The sequence below is a fragment of the Oncorhynchus keta genome, chromosome 1, assembly GCF_023373465.1.
Source record: "Oncorhynchus keta strain PuntledgeMale-10-30-2019 chromosome 1, Oket_V2, whole genome shotgun sequence".
In the NCBI taxonomy this organism is placed as follows: domain Eukaryota; kingdom Metazoa; phylum Chordata; class Actinopteri; order Salmoniformes; family Salmonidae; genus Oncorhynchus; species Oncorhynchus keta.
Window position 1 is genome coordinate 54,523,085 of NC_068421.1, and position 18,402 is coordinate 54,541,486.

Here is an 18,402-nt window from a genome sequence, read left to right on the forward strand (position 1 = left end):
GCTGGCCGGCTCTCTCTCTGCTTGCATTGGGCTGTATTAGCCGCCTTACCGATAACTATGGATGTGTCCCAAAAGGCACCCTATTCCCTATAAAGTGCACTACTTTTGACCAGAGCGCTACTGTATGTGCCCGGGTCAAAAGTAGTGCACTATATGTAGGGAATAGGTTGCCATTTGGGGCACATCCTATGTGGAGACTTGATCACTATCTATTGATCCTCAATCCATCCATGGACCAACAGAGGAAATAGAAGAGTAACAGAATCCAATATGGAGATTGCACTTATAAACATGTTATTATATTTACTAGCCATTTTACTCTTGTTGTTTTCAAAAGGTGAGTCATAATTGAAGTGAAGGGTAATTGAAAATCGATTAAAGCTTAGGAATAAAAGCCAAAAGCCATGCAACCAAAAACAACAACGCCAAATTCACTTTCCACAATACAAGAATGCAGCTAGCTGAAAGTAAATCAGGGAAAGACAATGCACTGCATACTTAGCAGGGGAAGTGTGTTTTTTTTCTTGCCCCAAAACAGGATGTCTTTCAAAGCCAAACATTTTAGGTTTTTTTTTCCAGAGGGATTCTTCTTCTTTTTCTGTCTGAGCATAGGGCCTCCTCTGTCCAGCCATGTGCTTTCAGGACCCTTGAACACACACACACACAAACACATGCACACGCACATGCGCACACACACGCACACATTAACACACACACACATCCTTTACTGATGTCCAGCGCAGGAGTTCAATTCTACCAGCCCCAGCCAAGTCCTTCTAGGTCCCTGCTGTGCTCATTCCATAGAGAGGGCCCCTCTACTCCTCTAGACTTCAGGAGTTGGTGCCCAGTTCCTTGCACAACCACTGCCAAGCCTCACTGGCACGGTTAAGTACCCCCCTAAAAACTGATTTATCAATGCAGCACTCATAAATAAACATTATATTAAAAGGAAAGGGTGTAGGAAACCATCATACTGTGGGAAATTGTGGGAAGGTACGATTTTAGTTTCTCATTGGTTCTGGGAACGAAGCCATCATTTTCCTGTCCGGTTAAACTGAATGTTTTTTTAAACGTTCTGAGAACGGAAGTGAACATTTTGCCTGTTCTGGGAACTTTTTTTAGGTTGCATGGAGGTTCTGAGAATGTTTTTACTATTGTCACGTTCTGACCTTTATTTTCTGTGTTTTGTGTTTAGTTAGTATGGTCAGGGCGTGAGTTGGGTGGGCAGTCTATGTTTGTTTGTCTAGGTTTTGGGAATTTCGATGTTTCGGCCTAGTATGGTTCTCAATCAGAGGCAGGTGTCATTAGTTGTCTCTGATTGAGAATCATACTTAGGTGGCCTGGGTTTCACTGTGTGTTTGTGGGTGATTGTTTCCTGTCTCTGTGTGTGCACCAGATAGGACTGTAATTTGAGTTTTCACATTTTTTGTTTTGTTAGTTTGTTCATGTGTACCGTAAAGCATTAAAAAAGTACCATGGAAAATTACCACGCCGCGTATTGGTCCTCTGATCCGTTTCGCCTCTCCTCTTCGGAAGAAGAGGAGGAAACTCGTTACAGAATCACCCACCAAAATCGGACCAAGCGGCGTGGTAAAGGACAGCGACGACAGCAGCAGCAGCAGCAACAACAGCGGCCAGCATCAGAGCTGAATCTGGACTACACAACTTGGGAGGAGATAGATAGGTGGGCGGTCGACCCAGGGAGAGTGCCGGAGCCCGCCTGGGATTCGATGGAGCAATGCAAGGAAGGTTACAGGAGAAAGAGGTTGGCTGGGAAGAATCGCAGCCCCAAAGCAGAGCTGGAGGCAGCGAAAGCTGATCGGCGGCAATATGAGGAGCCAGCACGGCAGTGCGACAGGTACGAGAGGCAGCCCCAAATTTTTTTTTTTGGGGGGCACACGAGGGGTGGTACTAAGCCAGGTAGCAGACCTGAGCTCACTCCTCGTGCTTATTATGAGCAGCGCATTACTGGTCAGGCACCGTGTTATGCGGTTGAGCGCACGGTGTCGCCAGTGCGTGTCCATAGCCCGGTGCGCTATAGGGCAGCCCCGAGAGTGCCATGCGAGTGTGGGCATTGAGCCAGGGCGTATGGTGCCTGCTCAGCGGGTCTGGTCGCCGGTACGCAGTCTGGGTCCAGGTTATCCTGCGCCGGCTCTGCGTGCTGTGTCTCCGGGGCGCTGGGAGGGTGCAGTGCGTCCTCTGCCTGCGCTCCGCTCGTACCGGGCAACTGTGGGAGTGGAGCCTAGGGGAGAGGTGCGTGTAGTAAGCACTAGATCTCCCGTGCTTACCCACAGCCCGGTTCAACCTGTGCCTGCACTTTTGAGGGTCCGGGCTCGAGTAGTTGTCCAGCCTGGGGAAGTGGTGCCAAGGTTGCGCACCAGAGCTCCAGTGCTCCCCACAGCCCGGTCTTTCAGGCTCCTCCTAACACCAAGCCTCCTGAAAGTCTCCCCAGCCTGGTAGTTCCTGTGGCAGCCCCACGCACCAGGCTGTCTCTCAGTCTCCTCCCTGCAGGTGCTCCCGCCTGTCCGGCGCCGCTGCCGGAGCGTTCCGCCTGTCCGGCGCCGCTGCCGGAGCCTCCCGCCTGTCCGGCGCCGCTGCGGGCCTCCCGCCTGTCCGGCGCCGCTGCCGGAGCCTCCCGCCTGTCCGGAGCCTCCCGCCTGTCCGGCGCCGCTGCGGAGCCTCCCGCCTGTCCGGCGCCACTGCCGAGCCTCCCGCCTGTCCGGCGCCGCTGCCGGAGCCTCCCGCCTGTCCGGCGCCGCTGCTGGAGCGTCCCGCCTGTCCGGCGCCGCTGCCTCCTGTAGCAGCTCCACGCACCAGGCTGTCTCTCTGTCTCCTCTCTGCAGGTGCTCCCGCCTGTCCGGCGCCGCTGCCGGAGCCTCCCGCCTGTCCGGCGCCGCTGCCGGAGCCTCCCGCCTGTCCGGCGCCGCTGCCGGAGCCTCCCGCCTGTCCGGAGCCTCCCGCCTGTCCGGCGCCGCTGCCGGAGCCTCCCGCCTGTCCGGCGCCGCTGCCGGAGCCTCCCGCCTGTCCGGCGCCGCTGCGGAGCGTCCCGCCTGTCCGGCGCCGCTGCCGGAGCCTCCCGCCTGTCCGGCGCCGCTGCCGGAGCCTCCCGCCTGTCCGGCGCCGCTGCCGGAGCCTCCCGCCTGTCCGGAGCCTCCCGCCTGTCCGGCGCCGCTGCCGGAGCCTCCCGCCTGTCCGGCGCCGCTGCCGGAGCCTCCCGCCTGTCCGGCGCCGCTGCCGGAGCGTCCCGCCTGTCCGGCGCCGCTGCCGGAGCCTCCCGCCTGTCCGGCGCCGCTGCCGGAGCCTCCCGCCTGTCCGGCGCCGCTGCGGAGCCTCCCGCCTGTCCGGCGCCGCTGCCGGAGCCTCCCGCCTGTCCGGAGCCTCCCGCCTGTCCGGCGCCGCTGCCGGAGCCTCCCGCCTGTCCGGCGCCGCTGCCGGAGCCTCCCGCCTGTCCGGCGCCGCTGCCGGAGCCTCCCGCCTGTCCGGCGCTGCTGCCGGAGCGTCCCGCCTGTCCGGCGCCGCTGCCGGAGCGTCCCGCCTGTCCGGCGCCGCTGCCGGAGCCCCTCAGCCCAGAGGCGCCAGAGCCCCTCAGCCCAGAGGCGCCAGAGCCCCTCAGCCCAGAGGCGCCAGAGCCCCTCAGCCCAGAGGCGCCAGAGCCCCTCAGCCCAGAGGCGCCAGAGCCCCTGTCCCTCTGTCCAGAGCCCCTGTCCTTCTGTCCAGAGCCCCTGTCCCTCTGTCCAGAGCCCCTGCCCCTCTGTCCCGAGCTGCCCCTCTGTCCAGTGGGGTCATTGAGAGGGGTTGCCATGGTGAGAAAGCCACGGAGGCGGAAAATAAGGCGGACAAAGACAAGGGTGAAGTGGGGTCCGCGTCCCGCGCCAGAACCGCCACCGCGGACAGACGCCCACCCAGACCCTCCCCTATAGGTCAAGGTTTTGCGGCCGGAGTCCGCACCTTTGGGGGGGGGTACTGTCACGTTCTGACCTTTATTTTCTGTGTTTTGTGTTTAGTTAGTATGGTCAGGGCGTGAGTTGGGTGGGCAGTCTATGTTTGTTTGTCTAGGTTTTGGGAAATTCTATGTTTCGGCCTAGTATGGTTCTCAATCAGAGGCAGGTGTCATTAGTTGTCTCTGATTGAGAATCATACTTAGGTGGCCTGGGTTTCACTGTGTGTTTGTGGGTGATTGTTTCCTGTCTCTGTGTGTGCACCAGATAGGACTGTAATTTGAGTTTTTCACATTTTTTGTTTTGTTAGTTTGTTCATGTGTACCGTAAAGCATTAAAGAAGTACCATGGAAAATTACCACGCCGCGTATTGGTCCTCTGATCCGTTTCGCCTCTCCTCTTCGGAAGAAGAGGAGGAAACTCGTTACAACTATGTTTCCCTGAAAGTTTTCCTGGGAGTTTTTATTAACGTTATGAGAACTGACATTTTACGTTATTTGAAGGTAATTACAATGGCAAAATAGCGTTCTGAAAAATTCTCTAAATGCTGTAAATGTTTTGAATGAAATGTAAAGGTTATTTGGAGTTTTTTTAAAAATATAACTTCCTGAAAACTTTTTCTGAACGTTTTAATAACACTGCTAGCTTAGTTTAACTGTTAACACCAAGCACAGATAGGACACATGGAAATTAATTTACTTAGACATTAATCATGCAAACAAATGTATTTTTGATTGTGGCACAGCGTCAGTGGTCTTCTGTTCTCTATCCATTGAAGTTGTCCACTGGGCCATCCGGATGGGGCTGGCCAGCTATGTTTTTAAAACTCATACAACGCTGTTTAATTTAGACTATTCAAACAGACCCCAATTGTTTTTATTTGTCTCGTGTTGTTGGTCGTAGGTGCGCTTGACTCAGCAGCCCGAGCAAAGTGTACCAATGTTGAACCATTTAATGGGTCTGAAGGTAGAACTCTGCCTACCCGGTAGGCCCAGAGTGCAAATGATCTATTACCGGCGTAATCATATACCTATTTTTATATATATATCATTTCTAAACGGTCTGAGAATAACAACACTGGCAGGGCAATTCAAGCATAACCAATATGCAGTGATAATGTATTGGGCCTATAGCCTACTGCACAAGCCTCATTGCTACATAACTGTTTTTAATTGGTTAATGTTGCATAGGCTTATGTTTTTTAAGTTGTGGTAGATCTCGGCTTGCATTTTGACTCAGAAAGTAATCTTGACTCAGAAAAGGTTGGTGACCACTGAGATAAAGGATAGATCGAGTTTTTTGGACAATGAGAATGGAATGTATTTGTTTTTAAATTACATTCTGCGAACTTTCTTTGAATGTGACTAATTTTTTCTTGTGTTTCTTTTTGGGAAAGTTTTCTTCATGTTCTGAGAACATGACTTTAAATAGAATCATGAAGAAACCTGTAGGAAACGTTATGCTGAAGGACTGAAATTCGCACAGAAGAATGTTGTTTCTTAACATTCTCTGAACTATTTGAGAACATTCCCAATGTCAAACCAGTTGAAGAACGTTCATAGAACATTACCAAAAATCGAATTAAATGTAACCATGTCTGAACTTTTAGGAAACGTTCCGTTAAAGTAATGAAATACCAAGAAAAAAACTTTTTTTGTCAAGTTCCTTAAATGTGCTCAGAATGTTCCAAAACTATCCTGCACCATTCCCAGATAGTTGTGGGAAGGTTGTATGCAAAACAACCATAGGACAACCACACACAAATGTCTGAGATGAAAGTGATATAAGAGATAGCGATTCGGACGGCTAAGACATTTTCCAAATTCTCTGAGGGGTTGCCGTGACAACGTTGGCACTACTGCACTCTTTAAAGTGAAAAATATTTGTACTTTCCAACACTCCTGCACCCAATCCTGTTGTACTGTGAAACCAAAATAACTGTACCCAACAGCTGGATGCTCAGTGTCCCATCCACCCCTCAGTGTTCCCCCAGTGCCCCATCCTGTCCTCCTTCTTACCTTGAGGTGAGAGAGCTGTCTCCTGTCATCTTCCAGCTGCCTCTTCTTATTCTCAATCTCTGTCTGCCTCTTCCTCTTCTCCTGTTGAAGTATAGAAAAAACACAGTCAGTATGTGAGGAGAAGACAATAAATGCAAACCAACAGTAAATAGTACGGATGGATGGATTATGGAACCCTGAAGGTTCCTAAGTAAGTTGTAGCAAAGTGCTAGCAACAACATGATGGTGAGTTTGATTCCTGCATGGGCCAAATATACAGAGATAAGCTTTACCAGGCCATTTCCCCCTACTAAGTACAGAGGAAACCATATACACTATCCTCCTAAAGAGCTCTTAACTGCAACATTACAGACTTTGGCATGTGCTATGTCATTGACTATTAAGCTTGGGGCCCTGAGTCTGAACCCCGCCCTGTGCAACTGGGTCCTGGACTTCCTGATGGGAATCCCCTGGTGGTGAAGTTAGGAAACAACACCTTCACTTCGCTGATCCTCAACACAGGGAACCCACAAGGGTACGTGTTCAGCCCCCTCCGGTACTACCTGTTCACCCATGACTGCATGGCCACGCACGCCTCGAACTCAATCATCAAGTTTGCTGACGACACAACAGTGGTAGGCCTGATTACCAACAATGACGAGACAGCCTACAAGGAGGAGGGTGAGGGCCCTGGCGGAGTGGTGCCAGGAAAATAACCTCTCCCTCAACGTCAACAAAACAAAGGAGCTGATCGTGGACTTTAGGAAACAGCAGAGGGAGCACGCCCCTATCCACATTGATGGGACCGCAGCGGAGAAAGTGAAAAGCTTCAAGTTCCCTCAGCGTAGACCTCACTGACAGTGATGAGCCCCTCCTTCAGGCTTGTCATTTGGATATGAGTTGTACGAAAGGACATTCTAGGCTGAACTTCGTATTGCGCTAATAAGATGTCTAATCTAAATCAACGTGTGCTCTATGTTGAGAATAGAGAAGGTTTTATAGAAATGGTTGATTTGAGGTTATAGGAACACATGGCATGACTTCAACTTTAACCTCTCTTATGCCCTAACATGACTTGCACTTCATATTCAACCTCCCACAAATGGATGCACGCACATGAACACATGCATGCAAACACACACACAGACACACACACACACACACACACACACACACACACACACACACACACACACACACACACACACACACACACACACACACACACACACACACACACACACACACACACACACACACACACACAGACACAATGGGCCGTGCATTTCTCATTGTGACAGGGTATTATGTTTAAAAGGTCTGGCCATACTGGGCATGACTTCCTCTCTGTCCTGCCTCTCAGAGACGCCAGCTCCACAGAAACACAATACAAAACCCTGCCAACTTAGAGTCCAATCCGAGAGAATCCACTCGCCCCTAAACCCAGGCCTTTGTCGGGGCATAGTGGTAGAGGCTCGAGGTTGATTTGGGATTGTTCTCTTTCTATGCTGTAAATAGCAATCACCCAAGTCGGCTGAGGGCATGCAACATCCCTCTGTTTATCAAGGGAAAAGGTTCACTTCACTATCCGTGGCCCTATGAGAAGACCTGCAGATCACACACACACACACACACACACACAAACACACACTGTCGCCTGGCTCCAACATGGTACATGGGAGAGAGAGAGTATATCTGCCACATCAGCAAAAGCTTCATCTGAAAGCAGTGGACTGTGGCGAAGAAGAGAGAATTATATGACCTGTCCCAACAATAGAAGGGGAAACCAAGGGCACAAGGAAGATGGCTGGCCCAGTGGCGCAGTTGGTTAAAGCACATAGCTCACAACACTACAGCTGTGGGTTTGATTCCCACGTGGGAAGAATAACTGTATTAAGTTGCCTTAGACTTGATCATTATTATGGAAGGGAGTGATGGGAAATGTATTGGAAGTGAGTGTTATTAGCGTTGACACTTGTGTTATTTACAGTGTCCATTTAAACCGTGCAGTCTGCAGCACTGGCCTTGGCTAAGTCTTTCTGTAAGTTTTGCCCATGCAGCATTATTGAAAAGGGATAGAATTAAATTGAAAGACTGAGAGGAGAGAAAAATTGAGGGAGATGGAGAAATAGAGAGGTACGGCAGAGAAAAGAAATGAAGCAAAATCTTTAAAGATCGATGTGTGTGTGTGTGTGTGTGTGTGTGTGTGTGTGTGTGTGTGTGTGTGTGTGTGTGTGTGTGTGTGTGTGTGTGTGTGTGTGTGTGTGTGTGTGTGTGTGTGTGTGTGTGTGTGTGTGCAGATCGATTGGTGCATTAGAGACTGCATTACCCCTCTCGGTGGCTTACTAAAACCAAAAGACCAAAGAACAAAATGGAGGGAAGTTGTGTATGTGTGGTAGGATGTGTGTGTATGTGTGAGAGGGTCGTGTGTGTATGTGTGATTGGGTGTGTGTGTGATAGGGTGTGTGTGTGTGTGTGTGCGTGCGTGCAATAAAGATATAGAAAGAAAGGAAGGAGAGAGAGAGTAGAGAGAGGGGAGAGAGAGAGTCGAGAGGGGGGAGAGCGAGAGAGTAGAGAGATGGGAGAGCGAGAGTAGAGAGAGGGGAGGGAGAGAGAGAGAGAGGATGGAGTAGAGAGAGGAGAGAGAGAGAGTAGAGAGAGGGGAGAGAGAGAGAGAGAGAGAGGAGAGAGTAGAGAGTAGAGAGAGGAGAGAGAGAGAGAGAGAGAGAGAGAGAGAGAGAGAGAGAGAGAGAGTAGAGAGAGGGGAGAGAGAGAGAGAGAGAGAGAGAGAGAGAGAGAGAGAGAGAGAGAGTAGAGAGAGAGAGAGAGAGAGAGAGTAGAGAGGGAGAGAGAGAGTAGAGAGAGGAGAGAGTAGAGAGAGTAGAGAGAGAGAGAGAGAGAGAGAGAGAGAGAGAGAGAGGGGAGAGAGAGAGTAGAGAGAGGGGAGAGAGAGAGGAGAGAGAGGAGAGAGAGAGAGTAGAGAGAGGAGAGAGAGAGTTGGGGGTGTCTTCAGAGGAAGACGCTGAAAGCCATGGGCTTTGGGATCAAAAGGTTTTATTTCTCCTTCCCCGTCGGTTGGCATTAATGATTAAAGCCACTAAAAAGGATACGCTCGTGGAACGCTTCGAGACGGAAATTAAAGTGGAGCAGGAAAGCTCCCGTCAAACCCATCAAACCAAAACCAGTCCATCTACTACTGTATATAAACATATTAATTGCAATCGTTTCGCTGCTCGGTAATGTCGGAGAGCACTGTGGACATTATACTGTATAGTAAGTGTTTTGGCCATGAGAGTGTAACGGTTGTGATCCACATATGGCAGGAGGATCTCATCACTTACCGCTATAGCCTGGAGTCTCTCCTGCTGTGACAGCCCCTCAGACATCCTGCCAGAGAGAGGGGGGGGGGGAGAGAGAGAGAGAGAGAGAGAGAGAGAGAGAGAGAGAGAGAGAGAGAGAGAGAGAGAGAGAGAGAGAGAGAAAGAGAGAGAGAGAGAGCTAGTTAACTTGTTTAACAAAAAACCCACAAGACAATTGGCCGTGAAGACATCATTCTAAGAAATAGCCAGCCTTACAGGTTTGTGGTCTTGGATACCATGGGTTTCTTTGCATTTAAAACATAATGAGATGTATGGGAAAGGCCAGGTTGCATTCCTTAAACCCCTGGTTACCTTAATTACAAACTATTAACTTAATTTCACAAACAAGCATGAACGAACATCGCCCACCCTCTCCTTCTCTCTCCGTCGGATTCAAACACACAGAGATAACCCAATGTTGCAAAAGCATTCGTTCAAATGAATACCAGACAGTAAGGACATCATGATACACACACTGCAGAAAGGATAGGGAGGAGGCATTTGGGATATATTCATTTTTTCACTGCATGTGACAAATAAAATGTGAAACTTGAAACGTGCGCACACACACATACACAGAGAGAGCGAGCAAGAGAGAGAGAGAGAGAGAGAGAGAGAAATCTGGATTTCATCCTCCCGTCCCATTGACAGTTGTAATATCTAATTCCTGCCTGTCAAGCATTTTACTAGAGAGGAAACATATGTATGTGTCGATGCTTTCATACCTGAGGAATTCAGAGCATGTGCAGATCAGCTTTCATACACACATTCTTTCCTGGATAGACTCCTAGACATACTGTATATGCAATACTGTATGTGTATGGTTCATTGCTGGACTACGGCTGAATTAGGTCCGTTCAATTAGTTCACATCATTGACCCCCCGAATAAAAAGCAAATACTATAGCAAAGAAAGTAACAGCTCGTGCATAGGACTCAATTAGGTGGAATGAAGCCCAGAAAATGACGACCACACAAATCGCTGATTCATTGGCAACAGCACGACTTATCACAACCCACACAAGTTCTTTTGACTTAAGAAAAAGCATAAAAATACATATGACCAACACCTTAAAGGAAGTATTGACTTGTAAGTCGCTCTGGATAAGAGCGTCTGCTAAATGACTTAAATGTAAATGTAAATAAAATAGATACCACGGATAATTCTGTAGAACGCCCCCCCCTCACACGTTCTCATTTCGATATCTTTGTGGGGAAATAAGGATGTGCATGAACAGTCACCAATCACCACACGAGGTAATTCCATTTATCTCATGAAACAGGAAGAAAGAAATTGGAACAAGGGTCATTGAACAAAGAAAATACTGATGTCGGGCGATAATATGCTGCAGGCCTATTGTTGACAATGTTTCTCAAGCGCCTGCTTGGCTAATTGATTCCAGATATTCAGGCCACAAAAATGTGCGGCCACATATTCACACAGTCAAACACAATAAAACACATTAACACACAGTGAATGTCATATGGTCCCACTTTACATGAAGTGCCCCCAAAAAACCTACGTACAGTATTTACCTGGTACTGTAGCTACATATGTAGATAGGTAGTAGTGTATTTACAGTGTAAGTAGGCTACAACTGTTGTCCAGTTTGCAGTTTGTGTTATTAGACACATTTGAACCCTTATTCGCATTATATTTGTAACTAAACTCAAATGAATGGTGGCCAAGTCTACCATTACATCAGAACAATTGTTAAAGACTGCCAAACCATACAGTGTTTATATCACACCAGGGCTATTTCATCAGAGCTAAGTCAGGATTGGTCCTCTCTCTGAGCAGTTTGAGATTGGCCCTGGATTCATTTGGCTCCTCCAGGTCCCAGAGGATTGATCTGCCATGCATACCGTGCAGCAGCACTTGTCTCTACGCTCCAGTTGAGAGCTCTGTGTAAGAATGCCAGAAGGACAGCCTCTCCTTGACCTTTCAACCCCAGAGAACATAGAACAAAAGGACAATCTAGCCTCAAGCAGCAATGGCCAGTAGCTTAGTGGTAGCTTAGTGGAATAGGCAAGGACCAAGTTGAGTGAGTGCACTACTCAAGAGCCCTCATCTAAAAGAGCGATCGACATCCGTAGCAATGCATTGTCACTCGTGGGTTTCGTAGCCAAGATGACTGACACCGGAATGACATCATTAGATAAATAACAGTAAGACAAGTTGAGCGTGAAATAGGTCGAGAGACAAGCTGAGGCTCAAGCTGGCTCAATATCATCTTTTTTTCACGCTAGTTTTCTTTTGAGGGGGAGGGTGAAAATGATGGAATTCTTTCCTGGAGGAGACTGCAGGGGAACAGTGTCAAGAGAGAGAGAGAGAGAGAGAGAGAGAGAGAGAGAGAGCATCCAGTGAGAACGCAGGCTGCCAATGTTTCCCCTCGCTTTCTCCACAGGCAGGTTGCAAAATCCCCCCGGAAAACTGCTAGACTTCCAATACCAAAATATGACATCAAGACATCATTTGTTATGAAGTCACGGTAAGGGAAACCTCAAGCTGCACACAGTGTCTCTCTCTCTCTCTCTCTCTCTCTCTCTACAACAGGGACAGTGACTCTTCATGTGCACTTACAATGCCTCACACGGCGTAATGACTGACCGCACGTCTCCTGGAAGGTCACAAGACAGACAGCCCGTCTGAAAAGCCTCAGAGCTCTGTATCAGAGCATGCTCCGATGGGAGAAGAGAGGGAGAGGAGAGGTATGCATCCCACCCAGACACCACCACCACTACCAGCACCCCTAGTACCATTCCATCCCAGACTGGGAGTGTGCTGGTCGCGAACGGCCCCCCTCTGATAGCCCTGTTTGAAAGATGAGACACACGGCATGCCATGAGGGAACGCAGGAATGCCTGGCCTGCGCTACAGCCCTACCCCGCCGGCCCCAACAACCCCTGCCACCCCAACATGTGTTTCCCATCCCCCAGGACCACCCCCTATATAACACACACCACCTGTAAAAATACCATGCGTTTTTTTGGGGCTCCTAAGTGAAATATATTTGGCTGCTTGGCTTACAGTGGAGAATGGTGTGAGAAGCTGAAGGGGTAAGCAGAGAAAGTGGAGAGCGGGTGGTTATAATTCACAACTAGGGTCTCAAGGTGAAACAGCAGAACTCAGCCTAGGACCGTATCTACCAGACATTTTAATTTGCGTAGACACTATGTCCCGGGGGCAGAATGCTATTAACGTGGCTCATCTTCAATGCTTACGCTAGGCTAATGCTAATGCTATGTGTGGCTGTGACTGCTGGGTCCGAGTATGCAGAATTCAGCAGGGCTGCATCATGTATGGGCTATTGTCTGGGGGAAATGCCTGCTTGCTGCTGTGTGCCCAGTCAGCAGTTTTGGGCTGACAGGTCGGAGAGAGAGGGAGAGGACAGGACAAAGCCATGTGCTGGCCACCATCGCTGCTGACTAATCTGAATGCTACCTATAGCACCCTCTAGGACACTGCATAAACGATGCTAGCATACACAGCGACACGTGCTTTATGCCTCAGCCCCAGCCACAGCTAGGCCAAATCCAAATCTGTATAAGTAAAGGCTACCTACCAATAAGTAAAGGCTATCCACCAATAAGTAAATGCTATCTAAATGGCGCCGGAGCAGAATGCAGACGTTTTATGTGTCCCCAACCGATTGTGGTTTTTTGTTTGTTTATCTGCATTGTTCGTAACTTATTTTTTTACTAATTTTGTACATGATGTTACTGCTACCGTTACTTATGACCGAAAATAACTTCTAGACATCAGGACTGCAATTACTCACCAAGGACTAGCAGAATCCTTTTTCTTCTTTCACGACTCTGACGAGCCGGAGGCAGAGGATATAGGGGTCCTTCGGGAACAGGCCCGAGCCCCGTGATCTGAGTGAAGAGGAGGACGGAGAAAGAGAGGCCGGAGAGCGGGCTGCCTGCTGAGAATTCAAAGGCGATCTAATAAACCCCCACTTCCCTCAATTCTGCTAGCAAATGTGCAATCTTTGGACAATAAAATCGACGAGTTACGAAAAGATTAAACTACCAATGGGACATTAAAAACTGTAACATCTTCTGCTTATGGCTGAAGGACGACAACATCAACATAAAGCTGGCTGGTTATACGATGTACCGGCAGGATAGGACAGCGGGACAGGACAGGACATTGTTTTAATTTTTGTAAACAACAGCTGGTGCACGATATCTAAGGAAGTCTCAAGCTATTGCTCGCCTGAGGTAGAGTTTCTCATGATAAGCTGTAGACCACACTACCTACCGAGAGAGTTTTCATCGGTATTCTTTGTAGCTGTTTACATAACACCACAGTCAGAGGCTGGCACTAAGACAGCATTGAATGAGCTGTATTCCGCCATAAGCAAACAAGAAAACACTCACCCAGAGGCGGCGCTCCTAGTAGCCGGAGACTGTAATGCAGCGAAACTTAAATCAGTTTTAAAAATTAAAGCAGGAAACACCAGGTACTAGATCAATAAAAAAAGTGGTCAGATGAAGCAGATGCTAAGCTACAGGACTGCTTTGCTAGCACAGACTGGAATATGTTCCAGGATTCCTCCAATGGCATTGAGTACACCACATCTGTCATTGGCTTCATCAATAAGTGCATAGATGATGTCAATCCCCACAGTGATCGTATGTAGATACCCCAACCAGAAGCCATGGATTACAGACAGCATCCATTTTCAAGGAGTGGGACTCTAAACCCAGAAGCTTATAAGAAATCCCGCTATGCCCTCCGACGAACCATCAAACAGAGAAAGCATCAATACAGGACTAAGATCGAGTCGTACTACACCGGCTCTGACGCTCGTCAGATGTGGCAGGGCTTGCAAACCATTACAGACCACAAAAGGAAGCACAGCCGAGAGCTGCCCAGTGACACGAGCCTGCCAGATGAACTAAACTACTTCTATGATCGCTTTGAGGCAAATAACACTGCACCAGCTGTACCGGAAGACTGGGTGATCACTGACATTTTCAACATCTCCCTGTCCGAGTCTGTAATACAAACATGTTTCAAGCAGACCACCATAGTGCCTGTGCCCAATAACACTAAGGTAACCTGCCTAAATAACTATCGACCCGTAGCACTCATGTCTGTAGCCATGAAGTGTTTTGAAAGACTGGTCATGGCTCACATCAACACCATCATCCCAGAAACCCTAGATCCACACCAATTTGCACACCACCCCAACAGATCTACAGATGATGCAGTCTCTATTGCACTCCACACTGCCCTTTCCACCTGGACAAAAGGAACACCTATGTGAGAATGATATTCATTGACTACAGCTCAGTGTTCAACATCATAGTGCCCATAAGGCTCATCACTAACCTAAGGACCCTGGGACTAAACACCTCCCTCTGCAACTGGATCCTGGAATTCCTGACTAGCCGCCTCCAGGTGGTAAGGGAAGGTAACAACATATCCGCCACACTGATCCTCAACACAGGGGCCCCTCAGGGGTGCGTGCTCAGTCCCCTCCTGTACTCCATGTTCACTCATGACTGCACAGCAAGGCACGACTCCAACACCCTCATTAAATTTGCCGATGACATAACAGTGGTAGGCCTGATCACCGACAACAACGAGACAGCATATAGGGAGGAGGCCAGAGACCTGGCCGGGTGGTGCCAGGACAACAACCTCTCCCTCAACGTGATCAAGACAAATGAGATGATTGTGGACCACAGGAAAAGGAGGACCGAGCACTCCCCCATTCTCATCGACGGGGCTGCAGTGGAGCAGGTTGAGAGCTTCAAGTTCCTTGGTGTCCACATCACCAACAAACTAACATGATCCAAGCACACCAAGATAGTCGTGAAGCGGGCACGACAAAACCTGTTCCCCCTCAGGAGACTGAAAATATTTGGCATGGGTCCTCAGATCCTCAAAAGGTTCTACAGCTGCATCACTGTCTGATTTGGCAACTGCTCGGACTCTGACCACAAGGCACTACAGAGGGTAGTGCGAACTGCCCAGTACATCACTGGGGCCAAGCTTCCTGCCATCCAGGACCTCTATACCAGGCGTTGTCAGAGGAAGGCCATAAAAAGTGTCAAAGACTCCAGCCACCCTAGTCATAGACTGTTCGCTCATGCTACCGCATGGCAAGCGGTACCGGAGTGCCATGTCTAGGTCCAAGAGGCTTCTAAACAGCTTCTTGTTCAGGAGCCATAAGACTCCTGAACATCTAGTCAAATGGCTACCTAGACTATTTGCATTGCCCCCCCACCCCCGTTAACTCTACCTACATGTACATACTACCTCAAATAACCGGTGCCCCTGTACATTGACTCTGTACCGGCACCCCCCTGTATATATTTTTTTTTTTACTGCGGCTCTTTAACTACTTGTTAATTTTATCTCTTATTCTTATCTGTATTTTTAAAACTGCACTGTTGGTTAAGGGCTCGTAAGTAAGCATTTCACTATTGTATTCGGCGCATTTGATTTGATTTGATATCCACCAATAAGTAAAGGCTATCCACCAATAAGTAAAGGCTATCTACCAATAAGTAAAGGCTATCTACCAATAAGTAAAGGCTATCTACCAATAAGTAAAGGCTATCTACCAATAAGTAAAGGCTATCTACCAATAAGTACTGGCTATCTACCAATAAGTACTGGCTATCTACCAATAAGTAAAGGCTATCTACCAATAAGTAAAGGCTATCTACCAATAAGTAATGGTACGACCCTGCCTCACACAGGAAGCGGCGCAGGTCCTAATCCAGGCACTTGTCATCTCCCGTCTGGATTACTGCAACTCGCTGTTGGCTGGGCTCCCTGACTGTGCCATTAAACCCCTACAACTCATCCAGAACGCCGCAGCCCGTCTGGTGTTCAACCTTCCCAAGTTCTCTCACGTCACCCCGCTCCTCCGCTCTCTCCACTGGCTTCCAGTTGAAGCTCGCATCCGCTACAAGACCATGGTGCTTGCCTACGGAGCTGTGAGGGGAACGGCACCTCAGTACCTCCAGGCTCTGATCAGGCCCTACACCCAAACAAGGGCACTGCGTTCATCCACCTCTGGCCTGCTCGCCTCCCTACCACTGAGGAAGTACAGTTCCCGCTCAGCCCAGTCAAAACTGTTCGCTGCTCTGGCCCCCAATGGTGGAACAAACTCCCCACGACGCCAGGACAGCGGAGTCAATCACCACCTTCCGGAGACACCTGAAACCCCACCTCTTTAAGGAATACCTAGGATAGGATAAAGTAATCCTTCTCACCCCCCCCCCCCTTAAAAGATTTAGATGCACTATTGTAAAGTGGCTGTTCCACTGGATGTCATAAGGTGAATGCACCAATTTGTAAGTCGCTCTGGATAAGAGCGTCTGCTAAATGACTTAAATGTAAATGTAATGGCTATCTACCAATAAGTAAAGGCTATCTACCAATAAGTAAAGGCTATCTACCAATAAGTAATGGCTATCTACCAATAAGTAAAGGCTATCTACCAATAAGTATAAGCTATCGACCAATCTGTACAGGCTAAGCTCAGAGGTTTGATGGAGGCTGTTTGAGTGGCAAAATCAGGAGATGAACTAATCAATCTGTGCAGAAACATTCAGAGGGTTACTAGTGGGTCAAAGAGCAGTAGTGAATCTATTCTGCAAATTAACAATCTAGCCAGGATTTTGTTTTGTTTTTCAGCTGCAGTACTGAATCAGTGCATGCTTTGAATGTTCGGAATTCTCCAAAATGAAGATCATACGTCTCGGAGCATTCACAAGCTAATTCTCTCACTGTCACGTGTGCATTTTAATGAAGCACAAACAACGGCAGGAGGGTTTGGTCAGGCCTCAAAGAAGAGATTGTTCCCCTTCCACAGAAACTGCTTCGTTTTCATGAAAAATGTCCCCTTCTAAATATTTCATAAATGCGTAAATCGTTGCGTTGCACAATATTAGCCCTTGAAGCTTTTAGCCATTAGAGATAGGATGATAAATGTATCAATATGGGGCCAGACAAAATGGCCGTGGTAAATCTCTGTGGGAATGTTAAGACTTCCAGCATCAACACATTGGGCTGTAATGCCTGGGGGTATTGCAGAGTACTGGCCCACTTCACTCACGAATACTGACCATAAACTGGCACACAATGCCCTTTTTATTACACATTTTTATTTCATGTCAATGTTTATATTTTTTTAGTTGAACATTTCATTGGAAGTGAATCTGTGGTGTGCTGTGACCTGGTGGTCAGAGAGGACTCTGAGGGTTTGAACAGTGAGCTGGGTGATCAAATGGGTCTTGGCCAACACACAGCCACACAGCTCTGGTATAAGATAGGAGGTGGTGGGTGTTTCTGTGTGTGTGTGTGTGTGTGTGTGTGTGTGTGTGTGTGTGTGTGTGTGTGTGTGTGTGTGTGTGTGTGTGTGTGTGTGTGTGTGTGTGTGTGTGTGTGTGTGTGTGTGTGTGTGTGTGTGAGAGAGAGTGAGTGAGTGAGTAATGTACATGTTTTACACACAGATCTCATATTACTGTGTTGATTCAATTTTGTAATTTATTTTTTAAATATGGATGTCACAAATGTATCATTTGTACAGTGCTTTATCAAAAATATATATATATATTTTAAATTTTTACACTTAACAGTGTAAAACCTAGCAGTACTACTTCGTCGGGGCAGGGACTCTACATGTTGTCAAAAGCGTTTCACAGGAATGCTGGCCAATGTTGACTCCAATGCTTCCCACAGTTGTGTCAAGTTATCTGCATGACCTTTGGATGGTAGACCATTGATATACACAAGAAACTGTTGAGGGTGAAAAACCCAGCAGCGTTGCAGTTCTTGACACACTCGCCCTGCACCTACTACCATACCCCGTTCAAAGGCACTTAAATATTTTGTCTTGCCCATTCACCCTCTGAATGGCACACATACACAATCCATGTCTCATTTGTCTCAGGGCTTAAAAATCCTTCTTTAAATATGTCTCCTCCCCTTCATCTACACTGATTGAAGTGGATTTAACAGGTGACATCAATAGGGGATCATAGCTTTCACCTGGTCAGTCGATGTCATAGAAAGAGCAGGTGTTCCATATGTTTTGTTCACTCAGTGTATATTCCACGGGTATTTTACAAACTACTC

The 18,402-nt window shown here is 48.2% G+C and overlaps 1 protein-coding gene across 1 annotated transcript in view; it reads right to left on the minus strand.

Moving 5' to 3' along the window:
* The window catches only part of palm1a (paralemmin 1a), a 60,638-nt gene that overhangs the window by 25,159 nt on the left and 17,077 nt on the right, over positions 1–18,402 (minus strand). Inside the window, exons 2-3 of the mRNA XM_052521196.1 lie at positions 9,277–9,322; positions 5,957–6,037 (exon numbers count right to left, since the gene is read on the minus strand). Of these exons, the coding sequence (XP_052377156.1) occupies positions 5,957–6,037; positions 9,277–9,322 (127 nt within the window). The remainder of the gene's footprint in view (positions 1–5,956; positions 6,038–9,276; positions 9,323–18,402) is intronic.